This window comes from Oncorhynchus mykiss, chromosome 25 (genome assembly GCF_057628025.1).
Source record: "Oncorhynchus mykiss isolate SJ-2025 chromosome 25, ASM5762802v1, whole genome shotgun sequence".
NCBI lineage: Eukaryota > Metazoa > Chordata > Actinopteri > Salmoniformes > Salmonidae > Oncorhynchus > Oncorhynchus mykiss.
In genome coordinates, this window is record NC_143046.1 from 22,600,469 (window position 1) to 22,622,227 (window position 21,759).

At 45.3% G+C, this 21,759-nt stretch overlaps 1 protein-coding gene across 1 annotated transcript in view; it reads right to left on the reverse strand.

The window, feature by feature from the left end:
• Positions 1–21,759, reverse strand: part of slit3 (slit homolog 3 (Drosophila)) — a 443,755-nt gene that overhangs the window by 46,087 nt on the left and 375,909 nt on the right. Inside the window, 5 exon segments of the mRNA XM_036969807.2 lie at positions 2,152–2,291; positions 3,419–3,516; positions 10,937–11,061; positions 14,594–14,757; positions 19,590–19,661. Of these exon segments, the coding sequence (XP_036825702.2) occupies positions 2,152–2,291; positions 3,419–3,516; positions 10,937–11,061; positions 14,594–14,757; positions 19,590–19,661 (599 nt within the window).

Consider the following 21,759-nt stretch of genomic DNA (forward strand, 5'->3'; position numbering starts at 1 on the left):
AGTAACAAAAGAAGTGTACCACACTAACATAAGAAGTGTATTACAGTTGGATAAGAAGTGTATTACAGTAACACAAGAAGTGTACCACACTAACATAAGAAGTGTATTACAGTTGGATAAGAAGTGTATTACAGTAGGAAAATAAGTTTATTACAGTAGCATAATAAATGTATTACACTAACATAAGAAGTGTATTACAGTAGAATAAGAAGTGTGTTACAGTAGGATAAGAAGCGTATAACAGTAGCATAATAAGTGTTTTACACTAACATAAGAAGTGTATTACAGTAGGATAAGAAGTATATTACAGTAGGATAAGAAGTTTATTACAGTAGCATAATACGTTTATTACAGTAGGATAATAAGTGTATTACAGTAGGATACGAAGTGTATTAAACTAACATGAGAAGTGTATTACACTAACATAAGAAGTGTATTACAGTAGGAAAATAAGTGTATTAAACTATCATAAGAAGTGTATTACACTAACATAAGAAGTGTATTACACTAACATAAGAAGTGTATTACAGCAACATAAGAAGTGTATTACACTAACATAAGAAGTGTATTACACTAACATAAGAAGAGTATTACAGTAGGATAAGAAGTGTATTACAGTAGGATAAGAAGTGTATTACAGTAGCATAAGAAGTGTAATACAGTAGGATAAGAAGTTTATTACAGTAGCATAAGAAGTGTAATACAGTAGGATAAGAAGTGTATTACAGTATGATAAGAAGTTTATTACAGTAGGATAATAAGTGTATTACAGTAGGATACGAAGTGTATTATACTAACATGAGAAGTGTATTACACTAACATAAGAAGTGTATTACACTAACATAAGAAGTGTATTACACTAACATAAGAAGTGTATTACAGCAACATAAGAAGTGTATTACAGTAACATAAGAAGTGTATTACACTAACATAAGAAGTGTATTACAGTAGGATAAGAAGTGTATTACAGTAGGATAAGAAGTTTATTACAGTAGCATAAGAAGTGTATTACAGTAGGATAAGAAGTTTATTACAGTAGGATAATAAGTGTATTACAGTAGAATAATAAGTGTATTACAGTAGGATACGAAGTGTATTATACTCAAATCAAATCAAATTTATTGATATAGCCCTTCGTACATCAGCTGATATCTCAAAGTGCTGTACAGAAACCCAGCCTAAAACCCCAAACAGCAAGCAATGCAGGTGTAGAAGCACGGTGGCTAGGAAAAACTCCCTAGAAAGGCCAAAACCTAGGAAGAAACCTAGAGAGGAACCAGGCTATGTGGGGTGGCCAGTCCTCTTCTGGCTGTGCCGGGTGGAGATTATAACAGAACATGGTCAAGATACTACTAACATGAGAAGTGTATTACACTAACATAAGAAGTGTATTACACTAACATAAGAAGTGTATTACAGTAACACAAGAAGTGTACCACACTAACATAAGAAGTGTATTACAGTTGGATAAGAAGTGTATTACAGTAGGAAAATAAGTTTATTACAGTAGCATAATAAATGTATTACACTAACATAAGAAGTGTATTACAGTAGAATAAGAAGTGTATTACAGTAGGATAAGAAGCGTATTACAGTAGCATAATAAGTGTATTATACTAACATAAGAAGTGTATTACAGTAGGATAAGAAGTATATTACAGTAGGATAGGAAGTTTATTACAGTAGCATAATACGTTTATTACAGTAGGATAATAAGTATATTACAGTAGGATACGAAGTGTATTAAACTAACATGAGAAGTGTATTACACTAACATAAGAAGTGTATTACAGCAACATAAGAAGTGTATTACAGTAGGATAAGAAGTGTATTACACTATCATAAGAAGTGTATTACACTAACATAAGAAGTGTATTACACTAACATAAGAAGTGTATTACAGCAACATAAGAAGTGTATTACAGTAACACAAGAAGTGTACTACACTAACATAAGAAGTGTATTACAGTAGGATAAGAAGTGTATTACAGTAGGATAAGAAGCTTATTAAAGTAGCATAGTAAGTGTATTACACTAACATAAGAAGTGTGTTACAGTAGGATAAGAACTGTATTACAGTAGGATAAGAAGCTTATTACAGTAGCATAATAAGTGTATTACACTAACATTTTGATAAAATGTGTATCATACCTATGAAGTTTGGGGGGCAGAAGCAGGTATAGTTGTTTATGCTGTCCACACAGGTAGAGTTGTTCTCACAGTCATTGTCCTCACAATCGTCAGGATTCACCTCACACTGCAGACCCTCGTACCCAGGAGGACACGTACAGCTTGGGAGGAGAGAGACAGGATAGCAGTCACAGATAGTTAGTTAGGACACTGCCAAAGTCATGGAAGTGTACTGGGTTTCATTCCACTTCACTTCAAATTCACGCTCCAGATGCCCTCTGCTCTGTGGCCCTGGCCCATCTATTAAGGACTAATGCCCTTTGAAAGCCTAAGACCTGCACTTCAATTTGAATAACAACAAGGGTAGAACTCCAGTGACATTTGAAATGTAATGTAATCAGGTCTGTCTGTGAATTCAATAACTCCAATTAGACGTGTGTCCCTGTAAGATCCTATGTGGAAGAGCATTCATCAAGCTTTAATAACTAAATGTCGTGTGGAATCGGTAGACCGCTTAACTCTGGCATCACACTAGCTCTGTCACTCTCTCTCTTGTCTGTTATGCCTGCCTTCCCTAGCTGGCCTGGCTGTGCTGTGCGGGAGGGGTGGCACATTGTTGGCATCATGGGTGCGGTGTGGTGGGCAGGCTCTCAGCAGAGCAAGGAGAGATAAGCGTCACTAGTGAGACGAGTAGCTTTATCAAACGCCTGTTGTTCTTTGAAGGCCAGCGGCTTCTGATTCAATATGACCCTGAGGAGATGAGCGATTGTGATGTCCTTTAGCAGTTCTCCAGAGGGACTGACTGGGGTCTGTAAGTAGAGAGGGGATATACAAAGCTCCTGTAAGAGGCATCAAGGTTGCGACCCCTGGAAAGAGTGACATCATAGTGACTCAAGGAGATGAACCTTTGTGTCGGTGCATAGCTAGAACAGATACAGGCTTTGTAGTGAGGTCATGCTGTAAGGCCTTAATCTGCTATATCAAAAGGCTGAGGAGAGATCCCACATGTGGATCATTGATGAGACAGACAGCTAGGGTTGGTTGATTGGTGTTTAAAGGCCGAACAGTGAACAATGAAAGAGAGGAGAGTGTGGCAGTGGTCTGGCCCCAAGCCTGATGAGGAACAACACCAGCATGGACCATGGGTTCTCACAGAGTCACTCACACACTGGAACAACACTGCTGCCTGCATATTACTCCTCTGTCTGCCCCACTATATAGGGAATAGTGTGCCATTTCAGACGGCCTCTCTGTGAGGTGTGTGGAGAGAGTAGTGGGTAGTGGGTACCTGAACTGGTCCTCTTGGCCTGGGATCACGTGGCAGGTCCCTCCATTGGCACAGGGGAAACTGATGCAGGCGTTGATGGATATCTCACAGTTCTGTCCCTGGAAGGGAGGAAGGGAGGAGGGAGGGAGGGGAAGAGAGAGAGGGGTGTGAAACAAAGAAGAGACTCAGGGGGTATGCTAGCAGACCTTACTAAATAAATAAATAATTAAATAAATCAAAACAGGAACATTTTACATTTGGCTACAAATTAAAAAATAAATTATCTCAGCAGAGAGAAATATCCTCTGTGTGCTACCTATATCCCCCCACTATAATCCCCATATGTTAATGAAGACAGCTTCTACATCCTGGAGGGGAAAATCAATAATTTCCAAGCCCAGGGACATGTACTAGTCTGTGGCAACCTAAATGTCAGAACTAGACAAGAACCTCACACCCATATTAAGAAATGCTATAGCTGGAAGGAAAGTAGTGTGGAAACCTACCAAAAAACAATTAGGAAACAACAAATCAATCCCTTTCAGACAACTTCCAGGACAAAATGTTCCACTGTAATAGTGAAAGGTGTAAACTGTGTAAACACTGTGTTTACTGTGTAAACTTGGCAGTAGAAAACCTAAACAGTATATTTGACCTCTCAGCTTCCCTATCAAATCTATATATTTCAAACGGAAAACCGAAGAAATGAACAACAATGACAAATGGTTTGATGAAGAATGCAAAAACCTAAGAAAGAAATTGAGAAACCTGTCCAATCAAAAACATAGAGACCCAGAAAACCTGAGCCTACACCTTCACTATGATGAATCCAGAAACTATGGAAAAAGAAGGAATAGCAGGTCAGAAATCAGCTCTATGTAATTGAAAAATCCATAGACTCTAACCACTTCTGGGAATACTGGAAAACACTAAACAAAAACAACACAAAGAGTTATCTATCCAAAATTGAGATATATGGGTAAACCACCTCTCCAATCTTTTTGGCCCTATAACAAAGAGAAAACAGATAAAAACATATACATGATCAAATACAAATCTTTGAATCAACTATTAAAGACTAGCGGAATCCACTGGATTCTCCAAATACATTGAATGAACTAGAGGACAACATACATACCCTCCAACACAAAAAGACCTGTGGTGTTGATAGTATCCTCAAAGAAATTATACAAAATACAGACCACAAATTCCAATTGGCTACACTTAAACTCTTCAACATCATCCTTGGCTCTGGCATCTTTCCCAATATTTGGAAGTAAGGATTGATCACCCCAATCCACAAAAATTGAGACAAATTTGACACCAATAACTACCGTGGGATATGCGTCAACAGCAACCTTGGGAAAATCCTCTGCATTATCATTAACAGCAGACTCGTTAATTTCCTTAGTGAAAAGAATGTACTGAGCAAATGTCAAATTGGCTTTCTACCAAATTACTGTACAACAGACCACGTATTCACCCTGCACACCCTAATTGACAAACAAACATACCAAAACAAAGGCAAAGTCTTCTCATGCTTTGTTGAATTAAAAAAAGCCTTCGACTCAATTTGGCATGAGTATCTGCTATACAAACTGATGGAAAGTGGTCTTGGGGGAAAAACATACAACCTTATAAAATCCATGTACACAAACAACAAGTATGCAGTTTAAATGGTAAAAAAATCCACACATTTCTTTCCACAGGGCCGTGGGTGAGACAGGGATGCAGTTTAAGGCCCAACCTCCTCAACATATATATCAACGAATTGGAGAGGGCACTAGAAGAGTCGGCAGCACCCGGCCTCACCCTACTAGAATATGAAGTCAAATGTCTACTGTTTGCTGATGATCTGGTGCTTCTGTCCCCAACCAAGGAGGGCATACAGCATAACCTAGATCTTCTGGACAGATTATGTCAGACCTGGGCCCTGACAGTAAATCTCAGTAAGACTAAAATAATGGTGTTCCAAAAAAGGTCCAATTGCCAGGACCACAAAAACAAATTCCATCTAGATACTGTTGCCCTAGAGCACACAAACATCTATACATATCTCGGCCTAAGCATCAACGCCACAGGTAACTTCCACAAAGCTGTGAACGACCTGAGAGACAAGGCAAGGGCCTTCTATGCCATCAAAAGGAACATAAAACTTGACATACCAATTAGGACCTGGCTAAAAATACTTGAATCAGTTATAGAACCCATTGCCCTTTATGGTTGTGAGGTCTGGGGTCCGCTCACCAACCAAGATTTCACAAAATGGGACAAACACCAAATTGAGACTCTGCATGCAGAATTCTACAAAAATATCCTCTGTGTACAAGGTAAAATACAAAATAATGCATGCAGAGCAGAATTAGGCTGATACCTGCTAATGATCAAAATCCAGAAAAGAGCTGTTCAAATCTACAACTACCTAAAAGGAAGCCATTCCCATACCTTCCATAACAAAGCCATCACCTACAGAGAGATGAACCTGGAGAAGAGTCCCTAAGCAAGCTGGTCCTGGGGCTCTGCTCACAAACAGACCCCACAGAGCCCCAGGACAGCAACACAATTAGACAAAACCAAATATCGAGAAAACTAAAATATAATTACTTGACACATTGGAAAGAATTATCAAAAAAAATTAGCAAACTGGAATCCTGTAATTGAGAAAGGCCGCCGTAGACAGACATGGCTCTCAAGAGAAGACAGGCTATGTGCACACTGCCCACAAAATGAGGTGGAAACTGAGCTGCACTTCCTAACCTCCTGCCAAATGTATGACCATATTAGAGACACATATTTCCCTCAGATTACACAGATCCACAAAGAATTCAAAAACAAATACAATTTTGATAAACTCCCATATCTACTGGGTGAAATACCAGAGTGTGTAATCACAGCAGTAAGATTTGTGACTTGTTGCCACAAGAAAGGGGCAACCAGTGAAGAACAAACACCATTGTAAATACAATCAATATTTTTGTTTATTTATTTTCCCTTTTGTACTATTTGCACATAATTTGCACATAATGTCTATATTATTTTGGAACTTCTGTGAGTGTAATGTTTACTGTCAGTTTTTATTGTTAATTTGACTTTGTTTATTACCTAGTTCACTTGCTTTAGCAATGTAAACATATGTTTCCCATGCCAATAAAGGCCTTAAATTAAAATTGAAATCGAGAGAGAGGGAGAGGTGTGAGACTGTGTCTGTCTATCACGATGGAGTAGAGCAGTGGTCACCAACCTTTTCTGATTCAAGATCAAGATCACTTTCTGAGTCAATATTCAAGCTGAGATCTGCCGCTCAGATTTTTTAAAACATGGCTTAAAAGCGTAAGCCTATGCAACATTAACCAATTAAACACAGTTCTGTAGCAATGAGGTTTATGCAGTAGGCTATAGGCCCAATACATTACCACTGCATATACAGTGCCTTGCGAAAGTATTCGGCCCCCTTGAACTTTGCAACCTTTTGCCACATTTCAGGATTCAAACATAAAGATATAAAACTGTATTTTTTTGTGAAGAATCAACAACAAGTGGGACACAATCATGAAGTGGAACGACATTTATTGGATATTTCAAACTTTTTTAACAAATCAAAAACTGAAAAATTGGGCGTGCAAAATTATTCAGCCCCTTTACTTTCAGTGCAGCAAACTCTCTCCAGAAGTTCAGTGAGGATCTCTGAATGATCCAATGTTGACCTAAATGACTAATGATGATAAATAGAATCCACCTGTGTGTAATCAAGTCTCCGTATAAATGCACCTGCACTGTGATAGTCTCAGAGGTCCGTTAAAAGCGCAGAGAGCATCATGAAGCACAAGGAACACACCAGGCAGGTCCGAGATACTGTTGTGAAGAAGTTTAAAGACAGATTTGGATACAAAATGATTTCTCAAGCTTTAAACATCCCAAGGAGCACTGTGCAAGCGATAATATTGAAATGGAAGGAGTATCAGACCACTGCAAATCTACCAAGACCTGGCCGTCCCTCTAAACTTTCAGCTCATACAAAGAGAAGACTGATCAGAGATGCAGCCAAGAGGCCCATGATCACTCTGGATGAACTGCAGAGATCTACAGCTGAGGTGGGAGACTCTGTCCATAGGACAACAATCAGTCGTATATTGCACAAATCTGGCCTTTATGGAAGAGTGGCAAGAAGAAAGCCATTTCTTAAAGATATCCATAAAAAGTGTCGTTTAAAGTTTGCCACAAGCCACCTGGGAGAGACACCAAACATGTGGAAGAAGGTGCTCTGGTCAGATGAAACCAAAATTGAACTTTTTGGCAACAATGCAAAACGTTATGTTTGGCGTAAAAGCAACACAGCTGAACACACCATGCCCACTGTCAAACATGGTGGTGGCAGCATCATGGTTTGGGCCTGCTTTTCTTCAGCAGGGACAGGGAAGATGGTTAAAATTGATGGGAAGATGGATGGAGCCAAATACAGGACCATTCTGGAAGAAAACCTGATGGAGTCTGCAAAAGACCTGAGACTGGGACGGAGATTTGTCTTCCAACAAGACAATGATCCAAAACATAAAGCAAAATCTACAATGGAATGGTTCAAAAATAAACATATCCAGGTGTTAGAATGGCCAAGTCAAAGTCCAGACCTGAATCCAATCGAGAATCTGTGGAAAGAACTGAAAACTGCTGTTCACAAATGCTCTCCATCCAACCTCACTGAGCTCGAGCTGTTTTGCAAGGAGGAATGGGAAAAAATGTCAGTCTCTCGATGTGCAAAACTGATAGAGACATACCCCAAGCGACTTACAGCTGTAATCGCAGCAAAAGGTGGCGCTACAAAGTATTAACTTAAGGGGGCTGAATAATTTTGCACGCCCAATTTTTCAGTTTTTGATTTGTTAAAAAAGTTTGAAATATACAATAAATGTCGTTCCACTTCATGATTGTGTTCCACTTGTTGTTGATTCTTCACAAAAAATACAGTTTTATATCTTTATGTTTGAAGCCTGAAATGTGGCAAAAGGTCGCAAAGTTCAAGGGGGCCGAATACTTTCGCAAGGCACTGTACTGGTTATAGACCAGTCCATTATTTCCAAGGTAATGTACAGAATGTCTGCATTTATCACTTACATATTGGCTATGCTTGAATTGCCCTGCCAATGTTATTTTGCTCAGACCAATTAGGAATTATATTTAAACAATGTAGGTACATGATCACACTGGTAATATATCATTTATTGTATTACTTGTGAGGGACAGCTGAGTGAGCTTGATATTTTTTGGGATGGCCTGCATCTGATGGTCAATCTGAGGGGAGGGTGGAGCAGTGGTGAGGCTGCCTCTACCCCGACTCACCGTCCCTCCGCTCTCCCTCCCTCCGCTCTCCCTCCCTCCGCTCTCCCTCCCTCCACTCACCGTCCCTCCGCTCTCCCTCCCTCCGCTCTCCCTCCCTCCGCTCACCCTCCCTCCGCTCTCACTCCCTCCGCTCTCCCTCCCTCCGCTCTCCCTCCCTCCGCTCACCCTCCCTCCGCTCTCACTCCCTCCGCTCTCCCTCACTCCGCTCTCCCTCCCTCCGCTCACCGTCCCTCCGCTCTCCCTCCCTCCGCTCTCCCTCCCTCCGCTCACCCTCCCTCCGCTCTCCCTCCCTCCGCTCTCCCTCCCTCCGCTCTCCAGCCCTCCGCTCACCGTCCCTCCGCTCTCCCTCCCTCCGCTCTCCCTCCCTCCGCTCTCCCTCCCTCCGCTCTCCCTCCCTCCGCTCACCGTCCCTCCGCTCTCCCTCCCTCCGCTCTCCCTCCCTCCGCTCTCCCTCCCTCCGCTCTCCCTCCCTCCGCTCTCCCTCCCTCCGCTCTCCCTCCCTCCGCTGAGAAAAGGGGAGACAGTCTTCCAGCTGATGGCAAAACTCAAGTCACACTGCATTATTTCTGCCTCATGCACCAATTCATGTTGTTACTACCATGACCAGAAAAAGTGAAATATTCCTCTATTAAAAAATACATTCAGCTAATAATAACAATGGAAGCTTATTGGAACACTTTGCAATACTCATTCACTACAGCTGCAGTGCTGGTTGTAGGGTGAGTGGAAGTAGGGTGAACGTGCATTTGATGGTTTATAAAAGTGTTGAACAAAGTGTTGACAATGCTGAATAACAACTTAAACATGAACTTACTCATAAAAACAGCAGCTCTTTGCTGTATTCGCCGAGTCTCTTTCTAATCATGGTTTTAAACATCACACAGTATCAACCGCGTTCTAGGGTTCTTTTCACAGTCTATGGCTCAAGGAAACCACAGACTGTGCAGACACGGTGATCTGAGCTATCTGATTGGCCAGCGGTAGGCCTATAGGTGTCCCGTATTTGCTCTATGGGCCTGCCGGGGAGGCGGAGTTCTACCTTCAGACACATGAAATGGTTCAAAATGAGAACACTTTGCCTTCAGCACAAAACAACAACAAAATATAGTATGCAAGGCTTTATCGTTGGGTTTTTACAGAAATGTTTGGTGATGGACCAGGAATGCCTTGTACAGTATGGCAGCATTCAAGAATCATGACCCTAATGACCCTTAATACCCACTTCCTCTGATCACAGACAAAACACGGACGCTTGTTTCTTGTTTTCACTCTGTTTCCCTCTCTCTCGATCCACAATTCATTCTCCACATTTCAATTACATTTAAGCCCAGCAGAGGACAACGGAGAAAAGCACACATGCACGTACACACACCTCTGAATAGGCAGGAATAATCGCAAAGACCCAAAGAGAGGTGCATACCCAGAGACACCGGGACCAACACTGACACACAAATTGACCTTGGGAGCAAAGATTTGATTTAAAAAGAGGCCATGGGCTTTGTCCCTGAAGCAGGCAGGAGGTTAAGCTGTTATCTGCGTCTGTGGAGCAGGATACTGACAGGAATCCCACATCCAAACAACAGGCTCACGAGGCCACAGCAGCAGCACACAACACAGTGGGGGAGGGGACAAAACCTACACATGCAGACACACACACATGCAGGCACACACACACGCAGGCACACACACATGCAGACACACACACATGCAGACACACACACATGCAGACACACACACATGCAGACACACACACATGCAGGCACACACACATGCAGGCACACACACATGCAGACACACACACGCAGACACACACATGCAGACACACACACATGCAGACACACACACATGCAGGCACACACACATGCAGGCACACACACACGCAGACACACACACGCAGACACACACATGCAGACACACACACATGCAGACACACACACATGCAGACACACATACACTCTATGTCCACTCTCTGAGAGCACTTTATTGTAAACCTTTTCAATCCCCATTCAATACTTACAGCCAAACTAACTGTTGTAATCATTTCCACATTGGTTGAGATATCAAAGTAAGATGCATGTAAGAGAACAGGAGAGGCTAATACACTGGGGCTATGCATACGATGACAAACCGCTAACATGTGGAGCCGTTTAAGTGGGGCTGTGGTTGTGTGTGTGTGTGTGTGTGTGTGTGTTTAAATCCACTCACTTTGTAGCCAAAGGGACAGGTGCAATGGTAGGAGCCAGACACATCGCTGGCACATGTGCCATTGTTCAGACAGGGGCCGGCCAGACAGGGGGCACATTTCAACATCAGATTCAGATCAACTGGGCCTGAGAGAGAGAGAGAGAGAGAGAGAGAGAGAGAGAGAGTGTAAGCGAAAGAGACAGAGAGAGAGAGAGAGAGAGAGGGTGAGAGAAAGAGGGTGAGGGAAAGAGAGAGAGATAGAGAGAGATAGATAGAGAGAGAGAGGGTGAGAGAAAGAGAGAGAGGGAAAGAGAGAGAGAGAGAGAGAGCGAGAGAGAGAGGGGGGGTGAGAGAGAGAGTAAGAGAGAGGGTGAGAGAAAGAGAGTATGAGAGAGAGGGTGAGAGAAAGAGAGATAGAGATAGAGAGAGGGGGTGAGAGAGAGTATGAGAGAGAGGGTGAGAGAAAGAGAGATAGAGAGAGAGAGAGGGGGTGAAAGAGAGTATGAGAGAGAGGGTGAGAGAAAGAGAGTATGAGAGAGAGGGTGAGAGAAAGAGAGATAGAATGACAGAGTAAGAAACAGAGAGCGAGGGAGAGATTAAAGAAGAAAGAGTCACACTAAGCAATTTCACTCACTCCTTCTCTCAGCAGTATTTAAAGACACTTCTTATCTACATTTATAAAACCTTCATCTGCCTTAATCTCACATAAATCCCAGATCAATGTTAATTGGCATGTGTGGTTACAGAGGGCAGAAATATGTGACAGCTGGGTTCATTCCCCGGTACAGGTAGATACAGAGAGGAGGAGGAGAGGAGAGGAGGAAAGGTGTAGAGGGCGAGAGGAGAAGGAGAGGAAGAATAAAGGATAGGAGTAGAGGTGGAGAGGGAGGAGAGGAAGCGGAAACGAGAGGAGAGGGAAAGGAGCAGAGGACGAGAGGAGAGGGGGAAAGAGAGGAAGAGGAAAGGAGATGAGAGGGGGAGAGAGAAGAAGATGAATGGAAAGGCGATGAGGATAGGGGGAGAGAGAGAGGAAGAGGAAAGGAGAGGAGGAGAAGGGGAGAGAGAGGAAGAGGAAAGGAGAGGGATAGAGAGGAAGAGGAACGGAGATGAGAGGGGGAGAGAGAGGAAGAGGAATGGAAAGGAGAGGGGATAGAGAGGAAGAGGAAGAGGAAGAGGAAAGGAGATGAGGAGAAAATGAGAGGGGGAGAGAGAGGAAGAGGAAATGAGAGGGGATAGAGAGGAAGAGGAAAGGAAAGGAGAAGAGAGGGAGAGAGAGAGGAAGAGGAATGGAAAGGAGAGGAGGATAGGGGGAGAGAGAGAGGAAGAGGAAAGGAGAGGAGGATAGGGGGAGAGAGAGAGGAAGAGGAAAGGAGAGGAGGAGAAGGGGAGAGAGAGGAAGAGGTAAGGAGAGGGGATAGAGAGGAAGAGGAAAGGAAAGGAGAAGAGAGGGAGAGAGAGAGGAAGAGGAATGGAAAGGAGAGGAGGATAGGGGAGAGAGAGAGGAAGAGGAAAGGAGAGGAGGATAGGGGGAGAGAGAAGGAAGGAGGAAAGGAGGATAGGGGGAGAGAGAGAGGAAGAGGAAAGGAGAGGAGGAAAGGGGAGAGAGAGGAAGAGGAAAGGAGAGGGGATACAGAGGAAGAGGAAGAGGAAAGGAGATGAGAGGGGGAGAGAGAGGAAGAGGAATGGAAAGGAGAGGAGGATAGGGGAGAGAGAGAGGAAGAGGAAAGGAGAGGAGGAGAAGGGGAGAGAGAGGAAGAGGAAGGAGAGGGGATAGAGAGGAAGAGGAAGAGTAAGAGGTGGAGGGGAGGGGAGGGAGAGGGGGAGAGAGAGGAAGAGGAATGGAAAGGAGAGGAGGATAGGGGGGAGAGAGAGAGGAAGAGGAAGGAGAGGAGGAGATGGGGAGAGCGAGGGAGAGGAAAGGAGAGGGGATAGAGAGGAAGAGGAAAAGAGGGGGAGAGGGGGAGAGAGAGAGAGGTAATGGAGAGGAGGAGAATGGAGAGAGGGGAAGAGGAAAGGAGAGGGGATAGAGAGGAAGAGGAAGAGGAAAGGAGATGAGAGTGGGAGAGGGGGAAGAGAGTAAGAGGAAAGGAAAGGAGAGGAGGATAGGGGGAGAGAGAGAGGATGAGGAAAGGAGAGGGGATAGAGAGGAAAGAGGAAGAGAGATGAGAGGAGGAGAGAGGAAGAGGAAAGGAAAGGAGAGGAGGATAGGGGGCGAGAGAGAGGAAGAGGAAAGGAGAGGAGGAGAAAGGCAGACAGTAAAGGAAGGAGGGGCAGAGGAAGGAGGAGAGAGCCACATGAGGGAGAGGGGGAGAGAGTAAGAGGAAAGGAAAGGAGAGGAGGATAGGGGGAGAGAGGAAAGAGGAAAGGAGAGGGGATAGAGAGGAAGAGGAAGAGGAAAGGAGAGGAGGATAGGGGGAGAGAGAGGAAGAGGAAAGGAGAGGGGATAGAGAGGAAGAGGAAAGGAGGTGAGGAGAAAATGAGAGGGGAGAGAGAGGAAGAGGAAAGGAGAAAGAGAGGGAGAGAGAGGAAGAGGAAAGGAGATGAGGAGAAAATGAGAAGGGAGAGAGAGGAAGAGGAAAGGAGAGGGGATAGAGAGGAAGAGGAAGAGGAAAGGAGATGAGAGGGGGAGAGGGGGAGAGAGTAAGAGGAAAGGAAAGGAGAGGAGGATAGGGGGGAGCGAGAGAGGAAGAGGAAAGGAGATGAGGAGAAGGGGAGAGAGAGGAAGAGGTAGGAGAGGGGATAGAGAGGAAGAGGAAGAGGAAGAGGAAAGGAGATGAGGAGAAAATGAGAGGGGGAGAGAGAGGAAGAGGAAAGGAAAGGAGAAGAGGAGAGGGGGAGAGAGAGGAAGAGGAAAGGAAAGGAGGAGAAGAGGAGAGAGAGGAAGAGGAAAGGAGAAGAGGGGGAGAGAGGAAGAGGAAGGGGAAGAGGAGAAGAGGAGAGGGGGAGAGAGAGGAAGAGGAAAGGAGATGATGAGAAATGGAGAGGGGGAAGAGAGAGGAAGAGGAAAGGAAAGGAGGAGAAAGAGGAGAGAGAGGAAGCGGAAAGGAAAGGAGAAGAGGGGGAGAGAGAGGAAGAGAAAAGGGGGAGAGGAGAAGAGGAGAGGGGGAGAGAGAGGAAGAGGAAAGGAGAGGGGATAGAGAGGAAGAGGAAAGGAGAGGGGATAGAGAGGAAGAGGAAAGGAGGTGAGGAGAAAATGAGAGGGGAGAGAGAGGAAGAGGAAAGGAAAGGAGAAGAGAGGGAGAGAGAGGAAGAGGAAGGAGATGAGGAGAAAATGAGAGGGGGGAGAGAGAGGAAGAGGAAAGGAAAGGAGAAGAGAGGGAGAGAGAGGAAGAGGAAAGGAGATGAGGAGAAAATGAGAGGGGGAGAGAGAGGAAGAGGAAAGGGGGAAGAGGAGAAGGGGAGAGGGGGGAGAGCGAGGAAGAGGAAAGGGTGAAGAGGAGAAGAGGAGAGGGGAGAGAGAGGAAGAGGAAAGGGGGAAGAGGAGAAGAAGGAGAGGGAGAGAGAGGAAAAGGAAAGGAAAGGAGAAGAGGGGGAGAGGGAGGAAGAGGAATGGAAAGGAGATTAGGAGAAAAAAGAGAGAGACAGGTACAAAGAAGCAGAAGCAGGGCAACGGAGCAGAAGATGGAGGAGAGGAGAGCAAAAGAGGATGGAGATATCACAGCCAGTGTTGTTGCTCACCTTTGCACTGGAAGCGGTTGAGCGGTGTGGTGAGCAGCAGGCGGTCGGCCATGTCAGGTGGTCCGGAACAGCGGGCGATGCCAGGCTCCTTGAAGCCAGCCTTCACCCACTGAGACAGCCAGCGCAGGTCACAGTTACAATACAGGGGGTTGGCACCCAGAGCCCTGGAGGACAACAAAATACAGGAATTATACACCTAGTGGTCACATATTCAAGTGCATGAGGATATGGTCAAGGTGCAGAAATTGTGTACACAGTCAGTAAACACACTGGTCTGCACATCACCAGTAGCACAAAGCACATTCCTACCAATCTAAAACTCTCCCTTACTAAAACAGAGGAATTTTATTCCTGGTAAGCATCCTTAAAAATGTATTTATGTCTCTCTCCCTCTCTCTCTCTCTCTCTCTCTCTCTCTCTCTCTCTCTCTCAGCCTCTCTCCGCCTCTCTCCGCCTCTCTCTCTCTCCCTCTCTCTCTCCGCCCTCTCTCTCTCTCTCGCTGCCTCTCTCTCTCTCCCTCCCCCTCCCCTCACTCTCTCTTCTCCCCTCTCTCTCACTCTCTCTCTCCCCCTCTCTCCCTCTCTCACACTCTCACTCTCCTTCCTGTCTCTCTCATGCTCTCCACCCTCACTCTCTCCCCCTCTCTCTCTTCCAATCTTCCACTCTCTACCCATCTCGTTCTCTCTCTCTATGCCCCTCTCTGCCCCTCTCTCTCTCCCCTTCTCTCTCTCCCCTTCTCTCTCTCTCTCTCACTCTATATCACTCTCTCTCCATCCCTCTCTCTCTCTCTCCCCCCCTCTCTCTCTCTCTCTCTCCGCCCTCTCTCTCTCTCCGCCCTCTCTCTAGCTGCCTCTCTCTCTCTCCCTCTCTCTCTCCCCCCTCTCTCTCTCCGCCCTCTCTCTCGCTGCCTCTCTCTCTCTCCTCCCTCCCCTCCCCTTCTCCCATCCCTCCCCTCTCTCACTCTCTCTCTCCCCCTCTCTCCCTCTCTCACACTTCTCTCACTCTCTCTCTCTGCCTCTCTCTCATGCTCTCCCCCCTCACTCTCTCCCCCTCTCTCTTCCAATCTTCCACTCTCTACCCATCTCGTTCTCTCTCTCTATGCCCCTCTCTCTGCCCCTCTCTCTCTCCCCTTCTCTCTCTCCCCTTCTCTCTCTCTCACTCTATATCACTCTCTCTCCATCCCTTCTCTCTCTCCCCCCCTCTCTCTCTCTCTCTCTCTCTCTCTCCGCCCTCTCTCTCTCCGCCCTCTCTCTCTAGCTGCCTCTCTCTCTCTCCCTCTCTCTTTCCCCCTCTCTCTCTCACTCACTCTCTCTCTCCCTCTCCTCCCCTCACTCTCTCTCCCATCTCTCTCTCTCTCTCTCCCTCTCTCACATTCTCTCTCTGCCTCTCTCTCACGCTCTCCCCCTCACTCTCTCCCCCTCTCTCTCTTCCAACTTCTCATTCTACCCCTTATCTCGTTCTCTGTCCTCCTCTGCCTCTATCTCTCTCTCCCTCTCTCTCTCTCTTTCTCTCTCCCCCTGTTACTCTCTCAAATTCAATTTTTTAAATTCAAGCTGCTTTATTGGCATGAAAAACATTGCGTGAATATTGCCAAAGCAACAATGTATACAATACACATTGTAATAAAATGATAAAGAATAATACCACCATCACTAAACTTCTATCATTACCATTACCACCCATACCACTACCATTGCTCCTTCACCCATGAGAATTTATTGTTTTTCCTCTGGATGTAATAAGTTAAAATGTGCAATAAATGTAGTAATGTGAATAATGAATCACTTGGTGAAGAACATTTCTCACAGTAAATGAGAAAGTGTGTCTCGGCTTCCACCTCCCATGTCGTGCAGTGACCACATACACGCTCCTCATTTGGTAGCCATGTCTTTTTATGTCTGCCGATTTCTATTGCCAATTGGTGGTCACTCAGCCTGTACTTGGTAAGGATCTGTCTCTGCTTCGTATCTCTGACATAGTAGAGATAATCAGCCAATTCATATTCTCTGTTTAGGTCCAGATAGCAATTGCTCTAGAATGTTAAGGTTCTGTTGAAGACATTCTATGGTTGGTGATGGAAGTACCAAGTCATTAGTATATAGCAGGTATTTTACCTCTGTGTCAAATAGTGTCCTGGGGCTGGAGACTGGACCAACATGTCTGTGAATTCATTGATATAAATGTTGAAAAGATTTGGACTCAAACTGCAGCCTTGTCTCACACTTTGACGTTGTGAAAAGAATTCTGTTCTTCGGTTTTTGATTTGTATTGCACACTTGTTTTCTGTGTACATACATTTTATTAAGTCCTTACCTTACCACCAAGCCCACTTTCTCAACTTTTAATAGCCCTTCGTGCCAAATAGAATCAAATGCTTTTTTAAAGTCAATAAATCAAGCAAAGATTTTGCCCTCTTTTAGTGGTGGACGTGTTTATTAATTAGTGTAAGAAAACCTTTCCCAAGTTGCTGTTTACTCAAATTCCCCTGTAATTATTGATTGATTTGTCTCCACCTTATTGAAATAGCTGAGATGAGCCCCTGGTTCCAGACATCAGGGAAGCAGCCAGAAGTTAAAACCACTTTGAACAATTTAAACACAGCATTTTGCAACTCAGGTGTGCTGTTTTTCAGCATTTCATTTCTGATGTTATCTAGACCACAAGCTTTCTTTGGTTTTTATACATTTGAGCTTTTCATTTAATGATTGTTGGGTTATTGGGTAATATAATGGATTTTGTTTTTTTTAATGACTGATTCAAGGACGTTCAACTTTTCTTTCATTTCGAATTGGTTCTGTTGTAAGTCTTATTATGGGATGTTTTTATATAGATTATCAAAATACATTTTCCAAATTCCTTCATCTTGTTGTATTCTGTGGCTTTGTTGTGCTTAAATTGTTCCACATGTCCCACAACTGATTTTGGTCAATTGCGTTTTCAATGAAATGTTTTACTAAGGACAAGCCACTGACCTTGAGTAAAGCCAGAGTGTCTACGTATGCAGATGACTTAACACTATACACATCAGCTACTACAGCAACTGAAATTAATGCAACACTTAACAACGAGCTGCAGTAAGCTTCAGAGTGGGTGGCAAGGAATACATTAGCCCTAAGATTTCTGAAACTAAAAGCATTGTATTTGGGACAAATCATTCACTAAACCCTAACTGTCAACTAAATATTGTAATATATAATGTGGAAATGTATCAAGTTGAGGTGACTGAACTGCTTGGAGTAGCCCTGGATTGTATACTGTCATGGTCAAAACATATTGATGCAGTAATAGCTAAGATGGGGAGAAGTCTGTCTATAATAAAGTGATGCTCTGCCTTCTTAACAACACTATCCACAAGGCAGGTCCTACAGGCCGTAGTTTTGTTGCACCTTGACTACTGTTCAGTCGTGTGGTCAGGTGCCACAAAAAAGAACTTAGGAAATTTGCATGGCTCAGAACAGAGCAGGATGGCTGTTCCTTGGATGTACACAGAGAGCTAACATTGCATTTCAGTATATGTTTATACTGTTTCAGAGTTTCAAAGATTGGATATCTTGCAGCTCTGGGTTGTTTTGTTGCTTATGTTTTTCATTTGACATTTGTCTTAGGTGTTTTCTAATTGTTTTACTTTCATTATCAAATCATTTTTCAGAAAAATTTAGTTTTTTGTTTCTGATGTCTACATTTCTTTGCCTTCCTCCCTCCCCCCTCTCCCTCCCTCTCCTCCCCCTCCCCATCTCTCTCTCTCTTTCTCTCTCTCTCCCTCCCCCCTCTCCCTCCCTCCCTCTCCGTCTCTCCATCCCCCTCTCTCACTCCCTCCCCTCCCACTCTCTCCCCATCTCTCTCTCTCTCACTCTCTCTCTCTCCCTCCCTCCCCCTCTCTCCCTCCCCCCTCTTCCACCCCCTCCCCTCCCACTCTCTCTCTCTTGCTCCCTCCCTCCCCTCCCCTCCCCCTCTCCCTCCCTCTCTTTCCCTCCCCCCTCTCTCTCGCCCCCTCGCTTTTCCCTCTCTCTCCTTCCCTCTCTCTCATCCCTCCCCTCCCACTCTTTCCCCATCTCTCTCTCTCTCTCTCTCTCTCTCACTCTCTCTCTCTCTCCATCTCTCTCTCCCTCTCTCTATCTCCAGCTCTCTTTATCTCTCCCCTCCCCCTCTCTCTCTCTCTCCCACTCTCTTTATCTCTCCCCTCCCCCTCTCTCTCTCTCTGTCTGTCTCTCTCTTTCTCTCTCTCTCCCCCTCTCTCATCTCTCTCCCCTACTCTCTCTTCTATCCCTCTGCCTCCCCCTTTACCTTCCTCACTCTCTCCCTCTCATGTTTCCTCCATTCCCTCTCTCATTCCTCCCTGCCATCTCTCTCTCTCTCCCCTTCTTTCTCTCTTCCTCTCTCTCTCTCGCTCCCCTCTCTCCATCTCTCTCTTTCCCCCTCTCTCTCTGCCCCCTTCTCTCTCTCCCCTTCTTCTCTCACTCCCTCTCTCTCTGCCCCCCTCGCTCCTCTCACACACACTCTCCCATTCTCTCTCTCTCACACACTCTCTCACACTCTCTCTCCCCTTCTCTCTCTCTCCCTCTATCACTCTCTCTCTCTCTCTCTCTCACACATTCTCACTCACAATCTCTCTCTGCCTCTCTCTCTTTCTCTCTCTCCCTCCGCTCCCTCTCTCTCCCATCCGCTCTCTCACTCTCTCTCCCTCTCACTCCCCCCTCTCTCTCCGTCTCCCTCTCTCTCTGCCTCCCTCTCCATTTCTCTCTCTCCCCCTCTCACTCTCTGTCTCAAAGATGTTCTGTGTGGCCTACTCTCCCAGCACAACACTGCTCTTTACTAGTGTTGAGTTTTCTGACACTTCACGTTTCACGAAGTCAAACAAGTAAAACGGATTCTACATTCTGCGGCAGTAGTGGGTCTGTGTGGGGAGGGGGGGTTGGTGTGTGAGTGAGAGAAATTGTGTGTGTGTGTGCCTTTATTATTACTATTGTGAAAGACCTCACAGTAATTTCACACTCACAGATGAGACAGAGATGTCAAGTGGTTGAAGGTTCCCTCTGGTATAGTTGAAAGGTCGTTTCCGTGGAGAGTCCTGAAATAGATTGTAAACAACGAGAGTGTGAGGGATAGGGGGATTGTTGCCCCACACGCAGAGGGTCCCCAGGCAGCGTCCTAGTCTCCATCCTTTAGCATGTGACTAACCCCAGTGGTGATCTGCCTCTCTGGGTTCACATTCCATTAGATGTCATTCAGAGAGAGAGACTGTATATAGACATAATATGCCATTTGTAATGTTTTTATTCTTTCGGAACTTCTGAGTGTAATGTTTACTGTTCAGAGAGAAAGCAATGGAGAGGGAGAAAGAAAGAGAGAGACAGAGGCAGAGAGAGAGTGAGAGAATGTGTGTGTGAGAGAGAGAGAGAGAGAGAGAGATAAAGAGAGACAGCGAGACAGAGAATAAGAGAGAGAGAGACACTGCTTGGCCCTGTGGTGCTTTCCTAGCCCAGACCCTGTGGCGTATCTGCAGTCTGTTGTGTTTCAACAGTCACCCCCTGGCCCAAGTTAATAAGGAGTATTTTATCTGAACAGAGAAAGAAGAGTAGAAGAAGAAAGCGCGTTTAGCTTCTGTTCTCTATGTTTTATTTATTTGGAGTTGTTTTGGAGTCAGGGGTGGAAGGGAAGATGGATCACAAGCAGTCTGGGAGGTGGAGGGCCCATTTATTCACACAGCACTCTGGATGGAGAAGGGGGAGACGGGGGGAGGGGGAGAGAGGAAGAAGAGGAGAGGGGGGAGATGAGAGAGGAGAGAGGATAAGAGGAAATAAGGGAAGAAGACAAAGAGAGGAGAGGAAGAGAGGGTATCATAGGCAGAGGAAGAGAGGAGAGGAAGAGAGGGTATCACAGGGAGAGGAAGAGAGGGTATCATAGGGAGAGGAAGAGAGGAGAGGGAGAGGGTATCATAGGGAGAGGAAGAGAGGAGAGGAAGAGAGGGTATCATAGGGAGAGGAAGAGAGGAGAGGAAGAGAGGGTATCATTGGGAGAGGAAGAGAGGAAGAGAGGAGAGGAAGAGATGGTATCATAGGGACAGGAAGAGAGGAGAGGAAGAGAGTGTATCACAGGGAGAGGAAGAGAGGAGAGGAAGAGAGGGTATCATAGGGAGAGGAAGAGAGGAGAGGAAGAGAGTGTCATAAGGAGAGGAAGAAAGGAGAGTAAGAGAGGGTATCATAGGAAGATGAGGAGAGGAGAGTAGAGAGGGTATTATAGGGAGAGGAAGAGAGGGTATCATAGGGAGAGGAAGAGAGGGTATCATAGGGACAGGAAGAGAGGAGAGGAAGAGATGGTATCATAAGGAGAGGAAGAAAGGAGAGGAGGAGAGGGTATCATAGGGAGAGGAAGAGAGGAGAGGAAGAGAGGGTATCATAGGGAGAGGAAGAGGGTATCATAGGAGAGGAAGAGAGGAGAGGAAGAGAGGGTATCATAGGGAGAGGAAGAGAGGAGAGAGTAGAGAGGGTATCACAGGGAGAGGAAGAGGAAATCATAGGGAGAGGAAGAGAGGAGAGGAAAGAGAGGGTATCATAGGGAGAGGAAGAGAGGAGAGGAAGAGAGGGTATCATAAGGAGAGGAAGAGAGGGTATCATAGGGAGAGGAAGAGAGGAGAGGAAGAGAGGGTATCATAAGGAGAGGAAGAAAGGAGAGGAAGAGAGGGTATCATAGGGAGATGAGGAGAGGAGAGTAGAGAGGGTATTATAGGGAGGAAGATAAGGTATCATAGGGAGGAAGAGAGGAGAGGAAGAGATGGTACATAAGGAGAGGAAGAAAGGAGAGGAGGAGAGGGTGTCATAGGGAGAGGAAGAGAGGAAAGGAAGAGAGGGTATCATAGGGAGAGGAAGAGAGGAGAGGAAGAGAGGGTATCATAGGGAGAGGAAGAGAGGAACAGAGGAGAGGAAGAGAGGGTATCATAGGGACAGGAAGAGAGGAGAGAAAAGAGAGTGTATCATAGGGAGAGGAAGAGAGGAGAGAGAGAGGGGTATCATAGGGAGAGGAAGAGGGTATCATAGGGAGAGGAAGAGAGGAATCATAGGGAGAGGGAAGAGAGGAGAGGAAGAGAGGGTATCGAGAGGAGAGGAAGAGAGGGTATCATAGGGAGAGGAAGAGAGGAGAGGAAGAGAGGGTATCATAGGGAGAGGAAG